The following is a 23,964-nucleotide window of genomic DNA, read 5'->3' on the forward strand; positions in this document are numbered from 1 at the left end:
CAGCGAGCAGAACCAGTCCTCGGGGCAAATGTGCGCGAGGATCTGCTTCAGCGTCAGCATTTTGAACTTCCGTCTCATGAGGGAGTGATTCAAAAGCCTGAGGTCTAGGATGGGTCTGAGACTGCCATCCTTTTTGGGGACCAGAAAGTAGCGGCTGGAAAAGCCTGTCTCGCTCTCTGACGGAGGAACCGTTTCCACAGCTCCTTTTTCCAGCAACGACATGACTTCGGCCCAGAGGACATGAGCGTCGTCCGGATTGACCGACGTTTGAAGCACCCCGGCGAAGCGGGGGGGCCGTCGTGCAAACTGGAGCGAGTAGCCCTGGTTTACAATCCCCATGACCCATTCTGACACATCGGGGATGGCCTGCCAGGCCTCGGCCCGAGTGGCTAGGGGTTGAATAATGTTGGGTGACAGACCGCCGTTGAGAGGGTCGTACACCACGAGGGGTGGAAGAGGAAATTTGCTCTTTTTGTGATGAGGTAAAAATTTGTTCGCCGTGAAAACGGCGTTTGGAGTGGGCGCAACAGGTGTGGGCCCAGCTGTCACTTGGAGTATGTTTCCCACGCCCAGAAATAAACGAGGCAGAGGGGAAATTACTCGTGGGAGCTTTTGGGGTGGTCCGGTCGTAACGGGACGGTCCCCCATCCTCTTCCTGTCCGACGAATCAGGACGACTTCGGAGGCACCGGGTCCAGCACAATCCTGGGCCGGGGTCCCTGGCGCCTCGGGAAGGGAGGGCGCTTCGCAGGGCGCGAGCGCTGGCGATGCTCCTGGGGCGGCGCTGCCTGTTTTGCAGGTGGGGCTGGATTGTTCTGCTGAGCCGGCGCAGTCCTGGGGCGGCTAGACACAGAAGCGGAGCTGGAGCGCTTAGGCAAGAAATGCCTCATAGCCTGAGATGATTTCTGCGCGGCAGTAAAGCGCTCAGTGAAGCCATCTACTGCAGGCCCGAAGAGACCGGAAGGCGAGACCGGGGCGTCTAAGAAGGCCGTCTTGCCTAGGTCTTTGATCTCCGTTAGGTTGAGCCACAGGTGGCGCTCCAACACGACCAGGCTAGCCATGGAACGACCGATGGCCTGGGCCGCAGCCTTCGTAGCTCGCAGGGCAAGATCCGTGGCGCTGCGGAGATCTTTGAAGGCTGGCGCGTCGATTCCAGACTCATCCAGAGAGCGGAGGAGTTTGGCCTGGAATACTTGAAATATGGCCATGGTGTGGAGCGCAGAGGCAGCTTGGCCCGCCGAGGTGTAAGCCCGACCAGCCAGAGTAGAGGTGGTCTGACAGGGCTTGGAAGGAAGGGCCCTCTTCGTCTTCCAACCCACAGCCGCGGGAGGACAGAGGTGAGCAGCCACCGCTTCATCTAGGGGTGGCAAGCGCTCGTATCCCTTCTCCTCGGCGCCGTCGACGGCGGTGAGGGCGGAGCGGTGCGTAGTGTGGAGGCGGGCAGAGTAAGGAGCGCGCCACGACTTCGTCAGCTCTTCGTGGACCTCAGGAAAGAAGGGCGCTGAACGCTGGCGAGGTGCTTGGCGGCGGCCTGGCAGAAACCATTCGTCCAGGCGGCTGCGAGACGGCTCCTCTGGAGGGGCCCACTCGAGGTCCAGCTCTTCAACGGCCCTAGACAGTATGCGGAAGAGCTCGGCATCCATGCCCTGGCCATGCTCGATGGGTTCCAAGGGAGGCGGTGGAGCGGGGTCTTCCGGCTCGCCAGCCCAACCTTCCGCTTCGGAAGCCGCAAGAGACATGGAGTCGTCTTGTTCGTCGTCTGTTCCCCCGAATGAGACGAGGTCACTCGCTTCTGCGGAGGGACGCTGCTCAGGGCGAGAGAACAGAACGGGAGAGAGTTCCCTGGGAGGAGAGGGCGAGGCACGCGGGGGCTGGGCCGGCGTGAGCTCGCTCAACTCCTGGCGCTGAGTCGCTCTACCCCGCTGTCTTTTCCTCACCGGCTCGCGGGAGGAAGGAGACGGGAGGGCGCGAGCGGCGAGATCGCCCTCAGTGAAGAAGGCGACCCGCGAGCGCAGGGAAGCGAGACTCATACACTCGCAGTGCGGGCATGAGTCTCCAGCGAGCGCGCCGTCTGCGTGGGGCTTGCCCAGGCAAGCGACACACTCGCTGTGTCCATCGTCGTCGTGCAGGGGGGCCCTGCAAGTACCACATGAGTGGCGGGGCATCGTGAGACGCCGCTGCCGTGAAAACGGCAATTGGGTGGCTCTTTTAGAGCGGCGAGGGCCGCGGAAGCTCTTAGAGCGGTGAAAACCGCTGAAATTCGCTCTTTTAGAGCGGCGTTTAAGCCGCGGATGAAGCTCTCAGGCGGCGCGCCGGATGGCGGCAGGGAACACACAGGAAGCGGCCGGAAGCGGGAAGTGGGAGGCGGCGGCTCGGCGACAGCGCTAGAAGCTGCAGTCCGCGAGGGCGCCGGCGCTTTATTCCACCGGCGAGTCCAGGCGAGTCCAGGCGAGTCCGCTGCGGGAGCCTCTTCAGACGGCGGCGAGAGCAGAAGGCGGCGAGCTTCTTCGGCTTCAGGCGGAGATCAGCGAAGAGAAGTAGATGTCGTCGCTGAAGGAGGAAACACTGAAATCCTATGGCGAAACGCCTGCTTATATAGCCCTATACCCCGCCCATTTCGGCGGGAATATTCGCGCGCTTTGTTGCCATAGGCCGCGCAGCTATGCCGCGCCGCCATTGGTTCAACAACTTGTCTATGAGTGAACCAATGATGGTGCAGTTACACTGCGTTATTGAAAAAGGCTTCAGCAGCGGGGAAAAAGGGAGATCTTTCCCCATACGCAGTACGAGTGAAGTATCGAAAGGGAACCTTTTTTTCTTTAATCGACGCAGCTGAAAGGTTTGTTCGAGCTGCGCCCTCTACTGTACAGGTGTAAATATGCTTTTCCTTCAGCCTGAGGCTTATTCTTTTCACTTTTGGTGTGAAATAAACTGTCCCAGCAGGTAACTTTGTCTGATACCATTCCTCCCTGTCCTTCACTGCCACTTCTATGGCTATATGTCCGTCTATGTACACTTGGGGACATTTAATATTCAGCAGTATAATTGTTTTGACTGTACTGACTCTATTTGATGAGACCTGAATTGAGCTGGATGATGACATCACTGTTTTCTGCAGAGCTGCTTTATAGCTGAATTGAACTAATTTCATAATTGATGAACTTTCCACAGTTATTACACAATTTTTTAATATAAAAAACACTGAGCAGAACTGACTTTTGTAAACCATGGCTTTTCCGGTTCTAGAAATCACACTTTCTACCTCATAGAACCCTGGGACCCTGGGAATCAATTTAAGTCATCTTGAGGGATCTTTGGGAGTTTGCTGAAGCCCCGTTCAATGGGCCCTGAGCTCAAGGCTTGAGGCATAATCCATCCTTGGTTTTGGTACATTGCACTTGTTTGCAGTGTTTTACATAGCTTGTTGTCAATGACTTTTCTTACCTATTAGTCACAAAGACCATTTGTGGCTTTCTTCATTAGAGTTACACTACCTAGTTCTACAGATGTTATTTCACAGAGATGAAAGTGTGCACAGCAACAGGGAAAGATTTGTGGTTTGTTACTTAATTTTTTCAGGCTTGTATTCCATGGAGCCATTCCCTTTTAGTATACCCATCTGTTTTCCAAGTAGGCATAAGTCTCTCTGCTTCAATGGCTTCAAGCAGGTTTCTCTGCTAAGTGTTCCTCTAAGATTCCCAAATGTCCTCTTTTCTGATAATGAAGGTGGCAAATTGAACTTGAAATTCTCTAGGATTATCTAGGATTAAAAGGCCAATGCAGTTAGCCTTTAACAGCTCGAGAATCACACAAAAACTTTTCTGTAAAAATACATTAACGCAAAGTTTGGAAGCCTGCTTAAAGATCTGGTATTTTCTGACTAGTTCCACTAACATCAGCATATTTTCAGAAAGAAAGACAGAAACATTTGTTATTTTCAATATTTCTTTATAAGAAAAAAATAAGAGGTGAGTTAACAATAATTGATATAAGAAAAAAAAGGAGAAAATGGGTATATTTGCTAAACATTTGTATATCTACAGTATATATTTGTAGCTACAGTATAAGTCCCTGATATGAAACTGCAGAAACAGGGATAGTCATATTCATTCTTTCTGTAACAAGGAGAGAATCACACCTGCACCATCTATGGATTGTGGTCCATTTCCATCAGATTTTCAGCATAGCTCCAAAATTTATAGTTTTGTTCAGGCAGTGAAGTTACATATGTGCTTATATATTACATAGGTTTGGCAAACTGTAAGCTAGTGTCACAATTTGAGCCATAACATGAAATAAATCAGGTTGGATCATCAAAAAAGGTTAAATTGTTTTTCATCCAGCAAGTACATCCTTGGCAGTCTCAGTGCGTAGCCCCATAATTAGCAAATATACTGTCATAACTTTTTTGGTTTACACAGTTGCAATCCCTTTAACAATATGGAGCAAGACATTGATGTGTGAATTCTCTGTGCAGTTCTTTAAATTTCATGTAGGACTGTATTCCACCTCAGCAGTGGGATCAGACACTTAGGCTTCATCTGAAATCACATTGAGAAGGTACTTATTTTGAATAATTAATTACTTCACAACCACTAAAAAAGTATGTTCTAATAGTATGAATGTAATCCAGACCTACTACATTGTCATTATCACTTGACCTATACCAGCATCAGTTGCATCACTTCACTGCCATTCACAAATCCTCTCCCGTGGCCTGCAATGTAAAGTGTCTATCGTATGCACACTACAGAATCTCACCAAATCTCACCTACAGAAGTAGGCCATCCGGGTACTTTTTGCTTACTCTTTTATGAGTACTGTGAATTCAGACATACTTATTTTGTCACATTTTTTTATATACAGCTATGGAAAAAATTAAGAGACCACTCCAAGTTCAGAAATCAATGTTAAGTGGTCTCTTAATTTTTTCCATAGCTGTATAGTATGAAAGTGTGCAATTTCAGATGAAGTCTTTGTCTACAAGAGGGGTTTTTATATTATCAAGTGCTCCTGAAGATCTTAATTAGCTGGTTCAATTGTGTTTGATCAGGGTAGGAGCTGAGCTCTGCAGGTAGGTATATTTCTGGGAACAGGATTGGGTCTACAACATGGCTGACACCAAAGTCAAGTCTTCAAAGAAAACAAATACATTGGAATGGTTTCATGTGCTTAATAAACCAGGGTAAAGAAGCACTTCTTGACACACAGGTCCTGATATACTTTTTTTCTCAGTCTATAACTGTGCTTGGGTTTTATTTGTGGTCTCAATACAATAAGATGAACTTGAATACAAGAATTAAATGAGACCTGGAGATGCTATGTCAAGTCTGAATGAAGTAAATGTTCTTAGACCCTAAAGATAAACTGAAACTGTTGCAGCCAGTGAAGGTCTCAAAGATGTGATTTCAGTGACACTAAGGGGCGCTTCACACAGAGTGTGTTCTTGTGTTAAATTCAGCTAGACAGGGGCAACCGAACTGACCTGAAGACTGGTTTATAGCATTCCTGACCAGGCCTGGCACTAGCTACACCAAGGCTATGGGTTTGATTCCCTTGGAATGCACTCAAAAAAAATTATACCTTGAATGCAATGCAAGCTTTGGAAACAGTATCTCCAAAATGAACAAATGTAAATGTTACATTATTTTTTTCTACATTGTTCTTAATATAAACCCTCAATACACTTGTCCATATTTCTATGAACATATCCTGCCTAAATCCTCAGATTTGTTCTGTTTTAAAACAGTCATAACTTGATGTGGCATATTGGAGGAATAGTTCATCCAAAAATCATTTATTGACCTTAATGCCAAATATGACTTATTTCTTCTGCGGAAGAAAACAAACAAACAAAAAAACAGCGAGATGTTCTGTAAGGACAAATAACATCTTTCTATCAGATGGATGCAAGACCCTGTCCCTTGTGTGAATAGCCCCTAAGCAGACCTTTGGCTTTGTCAATGTAACACCACATACTTGTGGTACAGGTGCTTGACAAAATGGAACAAATGCCCATCACAATGAGGTTCTTGGGAGAAAAAGACTCAATTTTACTCTTTTCGTTTTCTCAATTTATCTTAAATCTACTTTTTCTATAACTGATTGTCAAAAAGTTGTATTCCATAACCAAAGAAGCAACAAACCTTGAGAAGTATGAGGATGGGAGGATTAGTCCTTCCCACATAGTCTGGTTCCAGACAAGAAACCCTCATGTACCTTGGCTGAGCCTATAGGGAATTTCTGTGTGTGAGAGAATTTGAGCGAAAGGGCATTCCCTCAAGCACGGAGCTTCAATCGCCTTTCATCACAAAGTTTCATTACTGTTCTCTGAGCTCATGCATGATTTAGCCACTGTTCTAACTGATCCTGCTATCAGGACATTGAAAGCCTCTCTTTCTCTGCCTCACTCTTTCTCCTCCTATCATTGAGCACTCTCCACACACCAACTGTCTTAGTCTAGATCTTTCCATATTGCATCAGCCATCCCCTCTTCCGCTTCTATGCATTGGACAGAGTGTGGCTGAGCTCTCTAGGGAGAGACATACCCTAGGTAGCCTCATACTTTTGAGTTCGACTTTGATACATCTGTTCATCCATGAAATATTCTATCATGTATTGAGTCCCATTTGGTCAGAGTCCTCACGATATGTTTGTCAGTGCACTTACTTGAGTGTAACCTACATTAGCCTCACCATGCGTAACAGACTATAGGGAAAATGAGAGTTGTAGTAAGTACAGGAGAGAAGTCTCCATGACTCATCTCTCGAGGGGTTTTCTGGGACAACCTCGGATGGCATTGCCATAACAGGGAGTGTGTGCTTTCACTGGCTCATTGAACTCATGCACCTGCAGATAGGATAGTGTAGGGAAGTGTTTCCATGACTAAAGAATTTCAACTGTGGCATTAACTGACAGGCACGTCAAACCGTAGTCTCAATTTTCTCAATGATCTCAACCATTGATTTGGACGGTGACAGTAAAGTGCACTCATCCTGTTCCCAGAGGCTACCGGGACTGGAGTCCCCATCGGTACTCAGGTCGTCATCCTCTTCTTCCTCATCATCATCATCCATGCAGGAGTCCTCATCGCATGATTCCATGTAGTGCAGACCCAATGCATTAATTCCAGAGTCTTCCGAGCTGGATGGAGAGGAGCAGTGGTCCATTTTAGGGCCTGAGATCTTCTTGTTTGGTTGATCGTGTTTAACAGTTGGGCCAGCTTGCCCTCTGTGCTGGTTGGTACGTTGGGGTGCAGGTTGAGATGCCGGCGTTTGGGGTTGGTGTGTGGGATTTGGTGTAGGTGGAGGCGGCCTTTGAACATAACACATCTTACCGTTGATACGTTTGACCATGTAATCATCCACAAAGAGGTCAGAGATGACGCAGAACTTGGGAGACTCTGGGCAGGGTGGAGCCTGGAACTTGGGAGCCGTCCTGAGAAAGCGCTCAGCCAGGGAGATGGACAGGTTCATGGTGTGGCTGTGACCTGAGGGGGCAACTGGAACCGGTGTGCTGGGAAGCTGGCATACACTGGTCATGGGTTGGTAGACGTATTTACCTGCAACGAGAAAAAGAGGAGATTGAACATTTTGCCTTTCGAAAGCAATGAATAACATTCAAAATATATATTCATATGTATCGAATACAACAGATGCCCTAAAACAAAGAATATATGAGCAGCAGGAGTCACTGATATCCTTGACTGGATGTGAGAGAACTAAAAAATAGATGACGAAAGGTGGGTTTGAGAAAAGTTAGGTTGAGCAAGAATACGTATACGTTTTTTCTTTTCTCATTTAACTCCATAGTTTTTGGAGCTTTTATGTGCGGTCAGTCTCTGTTTTTTATACATATATATATATTTTTTTAAAGATGTCATCGGACGTTTTTTTTACAAGATGTAATATAAATCTAAGGTGTCCCCTTTTAATGCCCCTATTTTGGGGCATTTTTAACTATGCACCGATATATAGGTTGCGGCCCCTTTAATTCTCGTGCTCCCCTGCCCACGGAGCCTCAAAATGGATCTTTACAAAGTGTTCATCATGCATACTGCATGCATGCGTTGGATTATGTGAGTATTGTATTTATTTGGATGTTTACATTTGAATCTGAATGAGTTTGAGGTTTTGCTCTGTGGCTAAAGCTAACATTACACACTGTTGGAGAGATTTATAAAGAATGAAGTTGTGTTTATGCATTATACAGACTGCAAGTGTTTAAAAATGAAAATAGCGACGGCTCTCGTCTCCGTGAATACAGTAAGAAATGATGGTAACTTTAACCCCATTTAACAGTACATTAGCAACATGCTAACGAAACATTTAGAAAGACAAATTACAAATATCACTAAAATATCATGATATCATGGATCATGTCAGTTATTATCGCTCCATCTGCCATTTTTTGCTGTTGTCCTTGCTTGTTTACCTAGTCTGATGATTCAGCTGTGCACATCCAGACGTTACTGGCTGCCCTTGTGTAATTGAACATGGGCTCATTGGGCTGGCATATGCAAATATTGGGGGCGTACACTTCGACTGTTACGTAACAGTCGGTGTTATGTTGAGATTCGCCTGTCGGGGGTCTTTTAAACAAATGAGATTTATATAAGAAGGAGGAAACAATGGAGTTTGAGACTTACTGTATGTAATTTCCATGTACTGAACTCTTGTTATTTAAATATCTCCTTTAAAAAGCAATTCTACTGCATTTCCCCAATACAGTGAATGGAGTTTGAGTGTGATGGCTAGGATTTCAAAGGAACTCCCTACAGAGATGGAATGGATTTTTTACTCTGGAACATTCTGAGGCCCAGCTTGCTGTAAGGCTGGAGTAAGAATTTCCATCTAATCCAAATCTCTACTCTTATTTAGAGGTGAAACAAAGATGTGTGGTATCTCAGATATCTGGTCTGAAACAGCATTTCTGTAGCATAACAAGCTTTTATCTGCTCTGTCCCGCTATTTTTGCACCTTCTAGATTTACCATTCATTTTAAGCCCTAAAAACAACACAGGCTCAATGGAAAAACGTACCTTTGTCAACATTTTTGCAAAACGCAAAATACATACCAATATGACCATATCACTGCAGTTTCTAACAGAAATGAACACTAGAGGCAGTAAAACAGCAAGCACTTTTAATTGTTTTCACACACAATTATGATTACAGGGCCAGATTATGGCTGAATAAAGACTTGTTTTCATGTGGCTCCTTGCACAATAATGAAATGACATCAAAACACTTACCATAGTGCATGATTTATAAACGAATATATTTTGGAGTTTGCATACCCAGCTCCATGTGTTCAGTTTTACTGATGTAACTGACAGCAACGTGTAATTCGCATGAACCAGATGTGGGACGGATCTGGGCCATGCTATGTTGCTGTCTGGGGTACAGAACTGTACTTGCTAAGCAAAGAGCTTGGGTAGGAGTCCTGTGAAAGACGAGTCACTATAAAAGAGCTCAAAGACAAGAGTTCAAAAACAAGCTAAAATGCCATGGTTACGATTACGTTTTTATGTCACATTTGCTAACACTATCGGGTAGGTTTAGGGTTTAGTGTAGGTGTACGATATTAAACGTGATGGAGCATTAAGCTTTTACCGTCACTCACCGGACATATCAATTCAGAACTGCGGTGATACCTACAAACACCAACGTAATAAATCATTGCAATATAGCTACACGTTCATCTATTCCGGAAAAAAAAAACTAAACACGCTTTTAGCACCACTCACTGGACATTTCACTTTGAAACTATTGTGAAACAGATGAACCAGGGCTGGGAAAAGCAAGGGAAAACACCTAAAATTTCCAACATCATTGGCTGACATAGAATGAGTTCTTATTACAGACATCAGTTGCAGATTAATGTAAAATATTCTGCTTTGCCAAACAAACTACTTTTCTGACAAACACATCTTTTTATGTCTTTCTGTCTGTCTGTCTACACACCCAACTTGTAATGTGATTGGAAGGCAATGAGAATCTGAAGATTAGATAAACACTGCATCCTCTGCAATGCTTCTTCTTTCAGTCTCTCAGTGCTAGATCTGCTTTAAATGAAGTCAGCCTAAATGCAGGTCTGCAAATTATGAGGACAAGGACTGAGAGGGGTTGTATAGTATATTCAGTATATAATAAAGAGTGTGTTGTTGAAGCCAGTAGCCTTGTGGGCAGTGTACTGACACATGGCGTGTTTGTGCTTCGGGCGACCTGAGTCTGAGCCCTGGCTCGAGGTACTTTCCAATTCTGCCGCTCTCTCTTTCCTACATCGCTTCCTGTCAAGTCTCTACTGTCCTATACAATAAAGGCAAATTTACCACAAATAAATTGTTTTTTAAAAAGATTGTCTAAAATTTAATAGGACAATAAAAAAATGTACAGGGATCTTGAATGAATCGGAATCATATGAACAGATCATGACATACATTTCATTCAAAGCATTTGACACAGGAGATCCACTTAAATAAGCTGTCTATATGCCCAGATTTGTCATGTTGGCTGTGGTGGGATGAATGCTAATCTGCTTCAGAGGGAGAAAATAAGACAGAGCAGGCTACCTCACTGATATTTCAAAAAAATAAAAAATAAAAAAAAATAAAAAAAAATGGAAAGAAAGTAAAAAAAGGCTTGTCCCAGTTAACCAGTCAAAAGAGCCAATACCTCTAATCCCACCATTCAGTATAGTCACTGCCATTTTTTTTCGTGACTGTATTTCTTTCACTTTTTCAACTGCCAAGCTACAGAATTTGAAGATGGATGAATGTATTTACATAACAATTGCCTCCACATCACTATGGATCTGAAATAACAGTTTTTGCAGTCAAGTGTGAAATGTGAAATGATAGATGTCTTGAGGCTTGTACAAAAACTCTGTCTCTCGTAATAATCACATCAACATCCTGTTGAGAACAAGTATTCTTCAGCCACTGTATTTGTAACCATCACGACTGTCTTTTCAAATTAAGCTTCTAATAAAGAAAGATTTTCTTAGGTACAAGGAAGCAAAAACATTCCTACTGCCCTTGAAAGGAAAAACCTGTGTATTATAAAAAGTGTGTGTCTATACTGTATTTTGTCCAGTAATTTCTATGATGAGATGTCAGATGTAGATCGACATCGGTTGTGTGTAATGCTAATTAACAGGAAAGTCTCAAAATAAAAAATAATAATATAATAATTAAGTTAAGTAACTGTACGACTGAACTTGATGGTTTCACAAGTTCATTATTTCTCATCCAAAAGCTTGGGTTCAGTACTTTAGGACTTCAGCACAGGAACACAGCACAATTTTGCAGCTGTTTAAAGTTTGATAATGAATACGGAAATGTGCAAAACTTTATTGAGATTTTTATTTTTTTTTTTTTGATTGATTTCGTTTTTTTTCATCCAATCTGTTGGCAATGTAAATTGTTAGACAAGCAAATCATTTGATGCTAGTCATAATTATCCTGCTAAATCAGCTCAGTATTTGGGTCATTCTGCAAATTACAGATAACAATGTACTACTAATGCCTGATGCAACTATATATTACAGTATGTTAAAAATCATTACACCATTACAAATCTTTGACCGTAAGTCCGTGGATGGGTTAGAAGTCTGTGCTAAGTGCTAGGAGGAGAGCACTGTACCTAATTGAACCATTTACACTTCCATAGAAAGATTCAGAGCTGCTGTTACCAGTATCTATCCTCATGTTTCATTCACACTTGATGAAATGATGAAAGCTAATGAAACTGGATACAACACTTTTTGGAGATTTTATACTTGGTATGTATAAATAAGTGGAATTTGAGTGATCCAGCAAGTATTGCATTGAGTTTTATCAGTGAAGAATCAGTAAAAGTCGACTTTAAAAACTTCTGCTGACAGTGTACCACAAAATGTGTGTGTCTACAGATAAGAACTAATGACCGTTCGTCTTTTTGGCTTTGATTTCTTTTGGCCATACAAATATTAGAAAACAAAGCCTGATGTACAATCAGGGTTTATGGGCGGATGTGACCAGGACTTGCCATATCCTGTTTTACACACATGCAGTCTGAGCTATCAGAAATGAAAACTTCAGACTGTAAATGCAAAGTCCTAGATTAACTTAACTTGGAACACAGTGGCAGGAAAAATGGGTTCTTTCTTACTCATCACAGTCAGTCCAAAGTCCGTGAACATGTTCGAGTTTAATCAAAATTACAAAATTAAACACAAATCTTGTTGGTTCTTCTTGTATCCTAGAATATAACACTTATTAAACCTTTATCCTGTGTTTCCTTAAACGTCTAAACACAAGTTTTATCCATAAAAGACAGCAACGGTAAGAAAACTGTTTCTCCCTTACTTTTCTGCCTGAACCCGTTCAGTCTCGCGTAACACCAAGTGGGCGTGGCAGTTAAAGAAACAGAATATAAATTATACATACAGAAAACATAAGAAATAATAATAATGATACAGGAAATATCAGAATTGCCTTTCAAAGAAAATCACAATTACATTTGTTATTACTTATCAACACTTTAAACAAACAAAATATACAAGTTATTGACATATCAAATTGGCTCTTACACAGACTATAAACTTCAATCTGATTCAGTCGAGTCACAATTTTGACTTAATCGCAGTTACTTTTGGAATAAAATTATATAATGCAAATCAGCAACTTCTAAACATTGCTCTAAACATTGAACTACCTATTAATTGCAAACCAATAACGTGAACTTTTGTCTGTCTAGTGTCTGGACTTATGATAGCAACCTGTATCGTAACAACTGTTCACCAGAGGAGAACTGGCCCCCCGACTAAGCCTGGTTTCTTCATTTTAACACCTATTTGCCACCTGTTTGCACTTAGTTGGGGACACTTGACATTTAACTTGACATTTGATATTCAACAGTGCTTTGATCTGCCTGCATTGACACTATTCTTTAAGAGCTATGTAAATAAAGGAGACTTGACTTAACTTGACTCTAGTGTCTACAATATTTTAAAGTATGTTTTTATTGTATTTACTGTATTCTTATATGTGCTTTGGTGCTGGTGTGGTTGTTTTGTGCTGATATTGTTGGTTAATCACTGGCAAAACTTAGTTGGTGAAGCTTATCAAATAACATAATGATTTTGATGTTTCATTAAAAAAGTCTTTCTGGTTAAGGTAGTTAAGCTAGTTAAAAACAGAACAAAGGTTGATGACCAACTATGGTGGTCTTTCTTAAAGATTCAGCGTATAGTGCTAAAGTATTACTTTTCACACAAACAAAAAGTTTTTTTTTTTCTAGGACCCCAACAATCAAAATACCTTACTTTTTGTTCCGCAGAGAAAGGAAACGTATACAGATTTGGAATAAGGGTGAGTAAATTCTGCTGTGAACAGACATGGTCCCTATGAACTGCCATTGTACGGAAAAGAGTTGTGCCATGATTCTTAAAATATCCTGTTTTTGTGTTCCCCAGAAAAAGAAAGAAAAAAAAAACATATGGGATTGGAAAGACATAACAGTGATAAAATAATGTTCTGTCTGGATGTACACACTTAAAACCCTTTTCACTGTAATAGCTCTACTCTCTCTCTCTCTCTCTGCAGTGTATACTTCATTTAAACAGTGAGTAGCTGCTATCACAAAGACAAAAGTCTGGAGGCACATTTACAAAAAATATAGCACAGACTGTCAAAAACAACCTGGTGAGTGTAGCTGCCTTTTCAGACTGTGTGAAATACACATTTTGATAAAAGGCTGAGAGAGAACCCTAATTAGAAAAGTGAAGTCACAGATGAGAGGAGATGAGTCCTACACTCCTACATATCTCTCTGTCCTGATCGTCTGTAATTACACATTGGACTGGTCTCATAGAAGTGGGTTGAATGAAGACTGATGATGAAGGCCTTGAAAATCCCTTAGTGTGAATCATTCATCAGGATTAGACAGGCAAGGCCATGTTCACGCTTAGGCCTCAGCTCAACTCAGGTAGAACTCTCCCTCTCTGTCTCTCTGACTCTCTCCCTCTCTGTCTGTGTGTCTGATAGGTTTACTAGCCAGTCCAGGCTGGCTTCAAGAACAGACTGAGCATCATCTCATGCCGTGCTTATAAGATGTTACATTGAGCATCATAAGCATCATATTAATTTTTAGCAATAATTTGAGCAAGATAAAATTTATTTAGGATTAATCAGATTCAGACTCCTGAACATCATCACAATCATTATTCTTGTTTCCCCTAAATAACATGTTGGACCCATCCAAAAATTATTGTGAGAATACTTTGAAGGGGTCCTAGTGGTTAACTTACAGCTTACACCATATGTGCTGAGGGGCCTGGGGCCCCTAGTGATGATCTTACACTATATATAGGCTGATGACCCTAGGAACTCTAGTAATAACTTTCAGTGAGCTGAGGGCCTTGGGAACTGGCTAGCATACAATGTGCTAAGGGGCCTGAGGCCCCTAGTAGTCAGCTTACACTGTTACCCCTTTTCCACCAGAATGGTTCATGTTCTGGAGCCAGAGCCTTTTCTCGGCCAGGCGGACTGGAGACTGTCGCGAACCGGACGCGTGTTTCCACAGACTTGAGGAGCAAACAGTGACGTAACTCTACTATGTGTTGTTTACCTGCTTATAACCAGTCAAGCACTGTCAAAAGTACCAACCGCGATACTGAGTCTGTACTGAAATTTTCAAAATGTGATGCTTTGAGCACTGTTGAGCGGATTCATAAACACCTCTGATTGGCAATTGTGTTCACGAGCTCATCAGACATGTCTGTGATTGGCTACAATCATCAACGCTTCAAAAACATGTTGTAAATAGACATCAATGATGCTCTTCACCAAGCACTTACACAGATACATGCGGGACGGGAACGTTTGAAAGCAGGCATCTATCAGCGGACCGGTCCGCTGAAAGATACCTGCTTTCATATGCTCCCGCTTTCAAATCCAAACACTTCTGTGTGCTTTCAAATGCTCCCATGCGTTGATCATTGTAGCCAATCACAGATATAGAGGGTATGCATGTGACGTCACCGCCGGCCGTTGTGACTGCAGTTACGCCCACTGAGTGGCAGCATTGGTTTTCAGCATGAATGCTGTGAAAAACACACAAAACACATTCAAAACGGGAAAGAGCTTTGACTGTACAAATTGATTTGACAAAAAAAAGGTATACAGGCTGCTGAAAGCGACAGAAAAGAGAAGAAAATGGATTGCTGCAATTCACAGAAACAACTGAACTCCAGGCAGAGAAACGTGGATTTGCAGTTATTTTGTGTCAAAATGTTGGATTTTGGGGTAAAATCATATTGTATTGTTATATCTACTCCTCAATTAAACATTTACCATCTTATATTCTGCATAATTCGGTGTTTTTAAACACTGACAAAAACTATACAAGTTTTAGGGCTGGACGATGTGACGATAAATATAACATTGATATAAGTGATCACTTGGATTCATACCTAGGCTACCTTTTTTTTTTTCGCTTTATTTTAGATTTACTTTATGTGTTTCCCCGGCGTCGAAATCAGGCACATATAAATGTCAAGAAACACGATTTCTGGCTGCATGTCAATGTCCATGGATTAGGGTTCTTTGAAAAGTTGTAAGGAACACTATCGAGTCCAACCTCTAGTGTAATTGTTTGTTTTACTCGCGTTTTCACAGTTTCCCTTTTTAAATCCAGTCATACAGCAGGCTCTTTTGCCACTCAGTTCAGCTGTTCCGGCGGGAAAGTGACGTCAATGCATACCTTCTATATCTGATGAGTGCGTGAACACAAAGGCCAATTAGAGGTGTTTACGAACCAGCTCAAAGCCTCACATTTTTAAAATTTCAGTACTTCTGTTTTGATGTTCACAGTACAGGAGTGATTCTAGCGATACGGAGTGATTCTACTCTCATCTGTCCTTTTCGGCGATGAACTGAAACCGTTTATTCACTCGCACACTGGGTCTCCCTCGCGCACAGAGTTTTATTTAGATGTAAAGAGCAATGTAGTGCAACGTTATTACATTGCTCAACGAGATGGCACCAGTATTTTTTTCCAGCTCCGTTCGCAACCAGCTAATTTTTAGGGCTGGAACTGAACTGATCTTTCTGGCCTGGAACCCCATTTGGGAATTGTAACTGTGGGAAGACTGTAACTGTGTTGGTGAAAAAGGGGTATGTACTGCATGTGCTGAGGGTTCTGGAGCCCCTATTGAATCAGCTCACTTTATCCATTCAAGTGCTTACGGTTTCATGAGGTCAGCACACACCAGTGTTATTTTAGTTTCTATTTTACTTTTATTATATTTTCTATTTTGCTTTTATTATAGTTTTATTAATATTAGCTTTCATTTTTATATGTTTGGTTTTTCAGTTAATATTTATGTTATACTTCATTTCAGCATTATTTCAATCAACAGCAATGCTCTCAATAGTTGGCTGGGAGGACCCCAGTGCATGACACCTAAACTCATCCATCCATCCATCCATCCAGAGAAAGATGACATATTATTACTGTCATTATCAAGGCTAACTCACAGTACTGATGTGCTATGACCTGCCCTACAGCCCACTGAGAGAAACTTAGCACTCTCACCTTCTTTTTCATCAGAGCTTGACAAGTGCTGAAAAGCATTACAACGCCCAGAACACCAACATACTAGGGCCTCTGGACTGAAGCATATCATTATGTTTTTTGCACTTTGGAGGGATGTCATTCATATTAAATCTCAGAGACATCTGGTGGCTGCAAAACAACAATTTTAACAAACAGAAATAAAATTCCACTAAAAATCTAACCACACACAGCTGATTCAGTGAACTCTTAAAAGCATCCTATATGTTTTGAAGTCCCCGAACGGCATATCTTTCTGCTAAACCTTTAGGGAGGTAAACAATAACAACGCCTGCTGTGTTTACGTGATGCACCCAAATAGCAAAGACAAATAAAAGACAGAAAAAGAGGAATACGAGAGCGGAAAACATCAGAATTCCCCAGGGTTTGCAGGGAACTCCTCTAAAAGATTTATCTCAAAGGACAAAGCCAATCTGTATTCAGTTATTCACTCCTGCAAGTGTGTAAAAATACATTTCTAACTGCCTCTGGGCTTTATACTGTACAATGACTTCTTGTCCCCATGTGAGACTAACAGACAGTGGTATTGTACAGTATCTTGGGATCAGTTTTTGCATAGCTGCAAGGTCTCTGCAGCATTAAATATGTTTCTCCTGAACTTTGCTAATACACAGAATATCTGTTTAAATATACAGAATGTATTACAGTACGTGACTATAGAATTCTGATGGGTCTGTATTCTGAAATCAAATATATTTTTGTACAATGAAATGTAAAATGTATAAAATCTGTATAAGAAATTTGTATCTTCTATACTGTATGACTGTATTTTCATGTGTCCTGTAGTTTCTCCTATGGTCTTTTTCTTTTCTCATAAAAAAATAATTTAAACTTAAATCAGTAGTTCATGTCCATGTATTTGTTTATTTATTTATTCATTCATTATTCAGTTTGTAAGTAGCAAAAATGAAATATTCAGATGACCATTATCACAAAATATACCCTCTTAAGACCTGATGCCTGCGGTTTATTTTGGGATAATGGCCAGCTGATTGCACACTATCCCTCATCATGCAAAGAATTAATACCTTTCTCCTGATGTCTCACTGTGTCTTCTAATTATCATTAAACTGACCTAATCAGTGTTTTTTAGCTGAGAACCTGACAGAGTTTCTGTATAATACTGGTATTAACTTTGTTGGGTCATGAAAGAAGACACAACTCATGCAATTCAGCTCACAAGTAGGACAAATGTCAGTCAAGCTCCCGGGAGGATCCTTGTCATTCCATTTTAAACAGCACCGGTTCCACCTGAGAGCCTGCGCTGCACTGAACGAAGTATCAAATTATTATTTAGCATGTTTACATAATGCTAGTGTTGCAAACATAAACATCCTCCCTCTAATGAGAACAGATAATGGCTTAATTACTGTGACAACTGAACGTTACAGTTATGCTGTGTGGGTGTGTCTGGGACTTAGCTTTGCCACTAATGCAATAATTCCTGTAATGGCCACACCCTACAGGATGTTGAATTGGAATGGCAGCACAAAATTACACATTCTTCTTTTTTTCTGCATATTTATCTCTTTACATTTGAATCCCTCTTAATTCTATTTCCTTACATTTAAAGGGTTAGTTCACCCAAAAATGATGTCATTAATTACTCACCCTCATGTCGTTCCAAATCCGTAAGACTTTCGTTCATCTTCGGAACACAAATGAAGATCTTTTTGATGAAAACTAAGAGCTTTCTGTCCCTTCACAGATGCAACTTTGATGCTTCAAAAAGTTCATAAAGAGATTGTAAAACTAATCCATATGAATTGAGTGGTTTAGTCCAAATTTTCTGAAGAGACTTGATCACTTTATATGATGAAAAGTTTAATTTAGGCTTTTACTCACACATAAACATTGATCAGCGAACATAAACAAAAGCTCAACTGAACCTGCTTGATGCGCGAGAACAAACCTCTTGCGGAAGCTTAAACGTGCTGCGTAACACACGAGATTGAACCTCATTGGTTCTCGCACACCAAGCAAACATGCTTGAGCTTCTGTTTACCACAACTGATTTGAGTTGATGAATGAATGTTTATATGTGAATTAGGGCTGGGCGATATATCGAATGCTTTTGTCACGCGCATTTCGTCAGTAACGCCGGTTCCCTGATTACCGCTAAATCGCCATCACCTGCTTTCAAATGGAGCGGAATTTAATAGACAGAGCCGTAGTTCACTGACAAGCCACGCAATATCGCGTTCAATATCGACGGTGATTCATAACCACTCAATTCATATGGAGTAGTTTTCTGATCTCTTTATGAATTTTTAAAGAGTCAAAGTATCAGTTGTGAAGGCTGCCTATGGAGGGACAGAAAGCTCAGATTTCATCAAAAATATCTTAATTTGTGTTCTGAAGATGAACAAAAGTCTTACAGGTTTGGAACGACATGAGGGTGAGTAATTAATGACACAATTTTAATTTTTGGGTCAACTAGCCCTTTAAACTGCATTTCTGCTGGTGCATCAATTCAAATTCAGGAATTTAATCGGAATTTAACTGGCATTCTCAATTTAGTTTTGAATGGTGGGTGAGACTGATGTTGTACTTTGTCATTTTACATAAAGTGAGGCTAAAAGCTCAAAGACTTGACCACTATCATTTTTGTTCTGAAAGAGAAAGCTTGAACTTTAAAAAAGCAAAACCAAAGCTGAGACCTTAAAGCTTGGAATAAATTGTGCTGACCTTTTAAAGCTGAGATAAAAAAGCCCAACTTAGCAACATGGCCAGTCTAGCGCTTGACCTATGACAGAGCTATGTGAACTTCCTGTCATATCCTGATTAATTTCCTTTTCAACTTGTCAGTCAGAAAAGAAGCAAAACTGTTGAATGTATTTATTTCAGAGCTCCAAGACACAGACACCTAAAGCGTTTACGTAGCTAATCGAAAAAACTAAGTCAGGTACATAAGATTTTTGACAGTTCTCCTCCCTCTGTTTTAAAACTAGGAAGGAGTTAGTGAAGTCAAGATGTGAGGTTTGACTCAAACACGCCGTTTAGCCAAGAATGGTTTTGCTTGACTGTGGACACTGGCTTCACAGAACCTCTCTTTCATAATTAGTCAGAATGATGTTGTGCCAGTCTTAAACAGGAAGCGAGACTTAAGAATCAGACAGTCTGTTGGCAGAAACACTGTTCTGATGCAACTGCACATCGGAACCCACAAAAACTTAGCAACCTCAATTGCCCAGAAGAATAAGAATTTTCACTAAGTGTTTAAAAAGCTTACACTGATTTTTCTCTTTCTTTCTCTCCTTCTCTCTCTTACAGACAGACATACACAGTACACACACACACACACACATTTGGAGATAATTATTTCACAGAGAGGTTAAAGGAATCTAAAGAATCTGCACCCTCCTTCACAGTCACATGACATTTGTTAGCCTCACAATGACGGCCATTTTTATCAGACACCCCTGACACCAGAAATGGCCTGATCCTATCACTGCCTTATAAAGACATCCCAGTGTATCCTCAGCTGTACTCCTCTATTGCCTTCCTCTATAATGTACATTCATTATAGTCATGAGTACAATCTTAGCAAGTTTCACTTCAGTTGTAAAGTCCCTATGAGGCTTTATTTCATGAATTAAGTAAGTGTTGTAACATCTCTATAACCAGTGACAAATTTTAATAAAATATTGCTTTAAGAATGTCTGTCTGAAATGAAATCAATATATTATACCATTAAATATTTTGTAAATAAAACAAATTACACAAAATATCATGCATACATTAAACAATGTAACTTGCTAGACCTTGCACTGCTGGAAAAAAATGAGCAATAAATTAATTTACTATCTGTAAATGTCATTGAAATGTCAATTATTCCAGATGAAGGCGACAAAGGGATTTTCAGGCACCTTGCAAATTATTGTTTTTTTCTTTTAAACAGATGTGCAAAACATTAGAATCAAACCATTGTATACTATTTAAAACAATGTTAGGTTATATAATGATAGTTGGGTTATATAATGATATTGATTTCTTGAATTTGAATTCTTCATTTCTTTTTCATGGCTGAAATCTCAAGGAACAGGTTTGTCATCGTATTTTGAGAAAGATCCAGGTGTCTCTTTGAATTAGCTGTACGTCAAGTTACTGAAAATGCATAATGCCTTATACTGTAGTCCACATTTAGCAGTTTAGAGCTGGACAATGGAATTGTATGTGAGTATAGGCCTACTGTATGTGAGGACCTCGGTATAAAAAAGAGAGAAAGAAAGAAAGAAAGAAAGAAAGAAAGAAAGAAAGAAAGAAAGAAAGAAAGAAAGAAAGAAAGAAAGAAAGAAAGAAAGAAAGAAAGAAAGAAAGAAAGAAAGAAAGAAACAGCTCCCTCAAATGGTAGTATAATGCGCATCTGATCATGGTTAATCTCCAGAAATTGATGTCTAACAATATAACAATAAATAAAGTTGTCGATTACTAATATGGCAGGTGGTGCTGTGTATGGGTGAACATGATTTCACCAAGTACAACATGTTCCTGGATCAACATCTTTGTTGATTCTGGAACAACATTCCATTCAATCAATCAGATTTGAGGCACAAGTTTACCATTTATGTCAAGTTTAGGCTTACAACCTGGGTTAGGTGCTTCCACAACAGTGTTATTCAACTATCATTTCCCTCTGATTTTAGGGATAAGTTATGGGTAGGGTTAGGTTTAGGGGTTGGGAAAAGGTTAGGACTACATTTTTGGATAGGAATGTTGTTCCAGGATCAACAAAATATGTTGATCCAGGAACATGTCTTACTTGGCAAAATAACGGTGATTTTGGTATTTTTTTATATTTCGCTTTTTTTTTTTTTTTTTTTTTTTTTATTATTTATTTTTGTCATGAAAATCATAAAGACCCGATGTATTCCCGTTTAGGCTAGCCTACTTAAAGGTAAAAGTGATTTAATCGATTTTTAAAATATTGCTTAGAAGAGCTGAAACTAGATACACATTCACAACCAGTGGTGGTACTGTACGTCATATCTAAGATGTCTATGCATCATTTATCGACTTGTTTAATATTTCATAAGTGACACAAACGCAAGATTCTCCATCCCTCTGAGATATGTGATAAGCATTACGGTCTTCTTGACCGAAATACAAAATACATAGTCCCTACCAGATTAATGACCTTTTTATGTATGATTAGCAAAATACCTAGATATATGTTTTTTATTGAATACTGATTATTTTGATTATTTCACAGCAGGCCTACAGTAAATTTACATTTTAAGGAAGGCTACATTTTTAAAACCAAATGTTCCAGTCGCAACAGTTTTGACTAGCTACAAATGCTTGTCTTATAATTTATATGCATCTAACAACAACTAAAAGACAAATAATTGTAAGAGCCTACATTCTTAATAATAAAGGTTCCAAAAGGGTTTTTTCCCCCAGTGACGCCATAGAAGAACTATTTTAAGTTCCCCAAGGAGAATTTCCGTTTTTCTTAGTGTGAAAAACATTTTAATAATTCCACTGTAAAGAACCTTGTGCAGATTCAACGGATGTTAAAGGTTCTTCACGGAACCATCAATGCCATATAAAGAACCTTTATTTTTATACTGAAGCTCTTCCAGTTGTTATAACTGTATAGGCTACTGTCAATATGTGCTAAATATGCACATTTGACAGTATACGGTTATAACAACTGGAAGAGCTTCAGTCGTAACCCTTAAAAATAAACTAAAGAAACTCTTATCTGACGTCAGCGTTCGTGAACTCTGAAGGGAAATGGGAACAAAAGAATTTCCCTGAGACTGTGCAGGAAAGCTTTGTTTTATTGCAAACCAGAGGTGCTATGATCGGGGGGGAATTATGTTTAGAAAGCTTGCGATTTGTCATTTACACTAAAACATTTTTTTCAACATAACCTCTTTTACTTGCCAAACTGAGCGCTGACCTATTAAACTCCTCTTTGTGGGTGATAGTTTTAAGTCTTGAGGCATTTCGATCGGATCATCCAGTATATAGCCTACTGTTTATTCTGAGCAACTGATAGTACCTCTCTATCCACGTCTCAACGATGCTGAATGCGTGTACTTACAGTGGCACCAACCGAGATGACAGCACCAGTGCAGCTTGAAACACTTCCCGTGGCTGTGTGTGGCGCAGATGGATAGTCCATCGCAGGGCAGAAAGTCCGGTCGCCCTGCGCAACTCCTGGCTAGAGCCTGAGCTTCATCTAACTTCTCACTCTTCTGTCCGCCCGAAGCGGCCATCGCGCACGGATCACACCGACAAAGCCCTCATCAGCACCGTGCGCTCGGAGAAGATCAGATGCGCTCAGCGTCGCCTGTTTTTCAGTTCGAAAATAAATGAACAAAAGTGGAGATACGCCCAAGACTTCGGCTACCCAAGTTCCACTTCTAACTCTTATACAAAAACATCTTGTTTCCACTCGATTCCCCCTTTAAAAAAATAATGTTGCATATAAGATCGACGCGTCCGTATAAACAGCTTCAGATCGGCACGGAGACTGATGCTTATTGTCGAAGACGGATTTTCCGTTTCGCTCCTGCGCCGTTGATCCCCGCCTCTTACTACATCTCTGTCTCTCTCTCTCTCTCTCTCTCTGTCTGTGTGTGTGTGTGTGTGTGTGTGTGTGTGTGTGTGTGTGTGTGTGTGTGTGTGTTTATGTTATGAATTCATGCGCGCATTTCCTCGTCTTGACTGTATGTGAAATAATCACGGTTATCTATAAAACAGTCGTCAAGCAACGATTTTAGACTCTAAATTTTAGAGTTCCTCAGACCCTTGAGTTTTCAGAAGAACGTGAAAAATGGAACCCACAATTTCCTGCGAGAACTTAAGCAGCCAATAGTTTATAATCAAAACGAACTTGACTTTTAAGGCACTTGAAATATTAGTATTGGTGATAAGTTCCTTAAAGTAAAAAGGGTTTTTGACCATCTATTATTATGCTGTGGTCGAATCCTAGGCAAAGTGTGATCCAATACCAGTCATCTATGAGAAAATATTGGTAAAATTGTCTTTTTTAAAAAATGGTTTGTATGTTGTATGTTTCTTTTCTAATGGACCTTGCGTCTGGAAATAAATGTTGAATAAATTAATGAAGTATAGGCCTGTGGTCTAGTCTGAATTATGTTAAACTATGATATAGTAGAGGGGTGTCCAACCCTGCTCCTGCGGGCCACTGTCTGGCAGAGTTCAGCTCCAACCCCAATTAAACACACCTGAACCAGATAATTAAGGTCTTAGGCATATTAGAACCAAAGCTCCTGGAAGGCAAGCCTGCAACCTTTAGCCAAAAAAGCATAACGGCTAATGCTAACACTCCAGCTGTGGCGGTACGCAGAAGAGGAGAGCAGATGCCATTA

At 40.9% G+C, this 23,964-nt stretch overlaps 1 protein-coding gene across 1 annotated transcript; it reads right to left on the reverse strand.

The window, feature by feature from the left end:
- Positions 1–3,970: 3,970 nt before the first annotated feature.
- c12h3orf70 (chromosome 12 C3orf70 homolog) lies at positions 3,971–23,160 on the reverse strand. The gene is made up of 2 exons (XM_067403151.1): positions 22,671–23,160; positions 3,971–7,560 (listed from the first exon to the last, which is right to left on the reverse strand). Exons 1-2 carry the CDS (start codon positions 22,843–22,845, stop codon positions 6,923–6,925), a joined length of 813 nt encoding a protein of 270 aa, XP_067259252.1. The 5' UTR covers positions 22,846–23,160; the 3' UTR covers positions 3,971–6,922.
- Between the last annotated feature and the right edge of the window lie 804 nt (positions 23,161–23,964).

Source organism: Chanodichthys erythropterus, chromosome 12, assembly GCF_024489055.1.
Source record: "Chanodichthys erythropterus isolate Z2021 chromosome 12, ASM2448905v1, whole genome shotgun sequence".
Classification (NCBI taxonomy): Eukaryota; Metazoa; Chordata; class Actinopteri; order Cypriniformes; family Xenocyprididae; genus Chanodichthys; species Chanodichthys erythropterus.

Coding starts and splice junctions, on each gene's coding strand:
- c12h3orf70 (XM_067403151.1), bottom strand. CDS start 22,845: ATGGCCGCTTCGGGCGGACAGAAGAGTGAGAAGTTAGATGAAGCTCAG. Junction 7,561..22,670: donor TCATCTCGGTTGGTGCCACT/GTAAGTACACGC, acceptor TTCTCGTTGCAG/GTAAATACGTCTACCAACCC.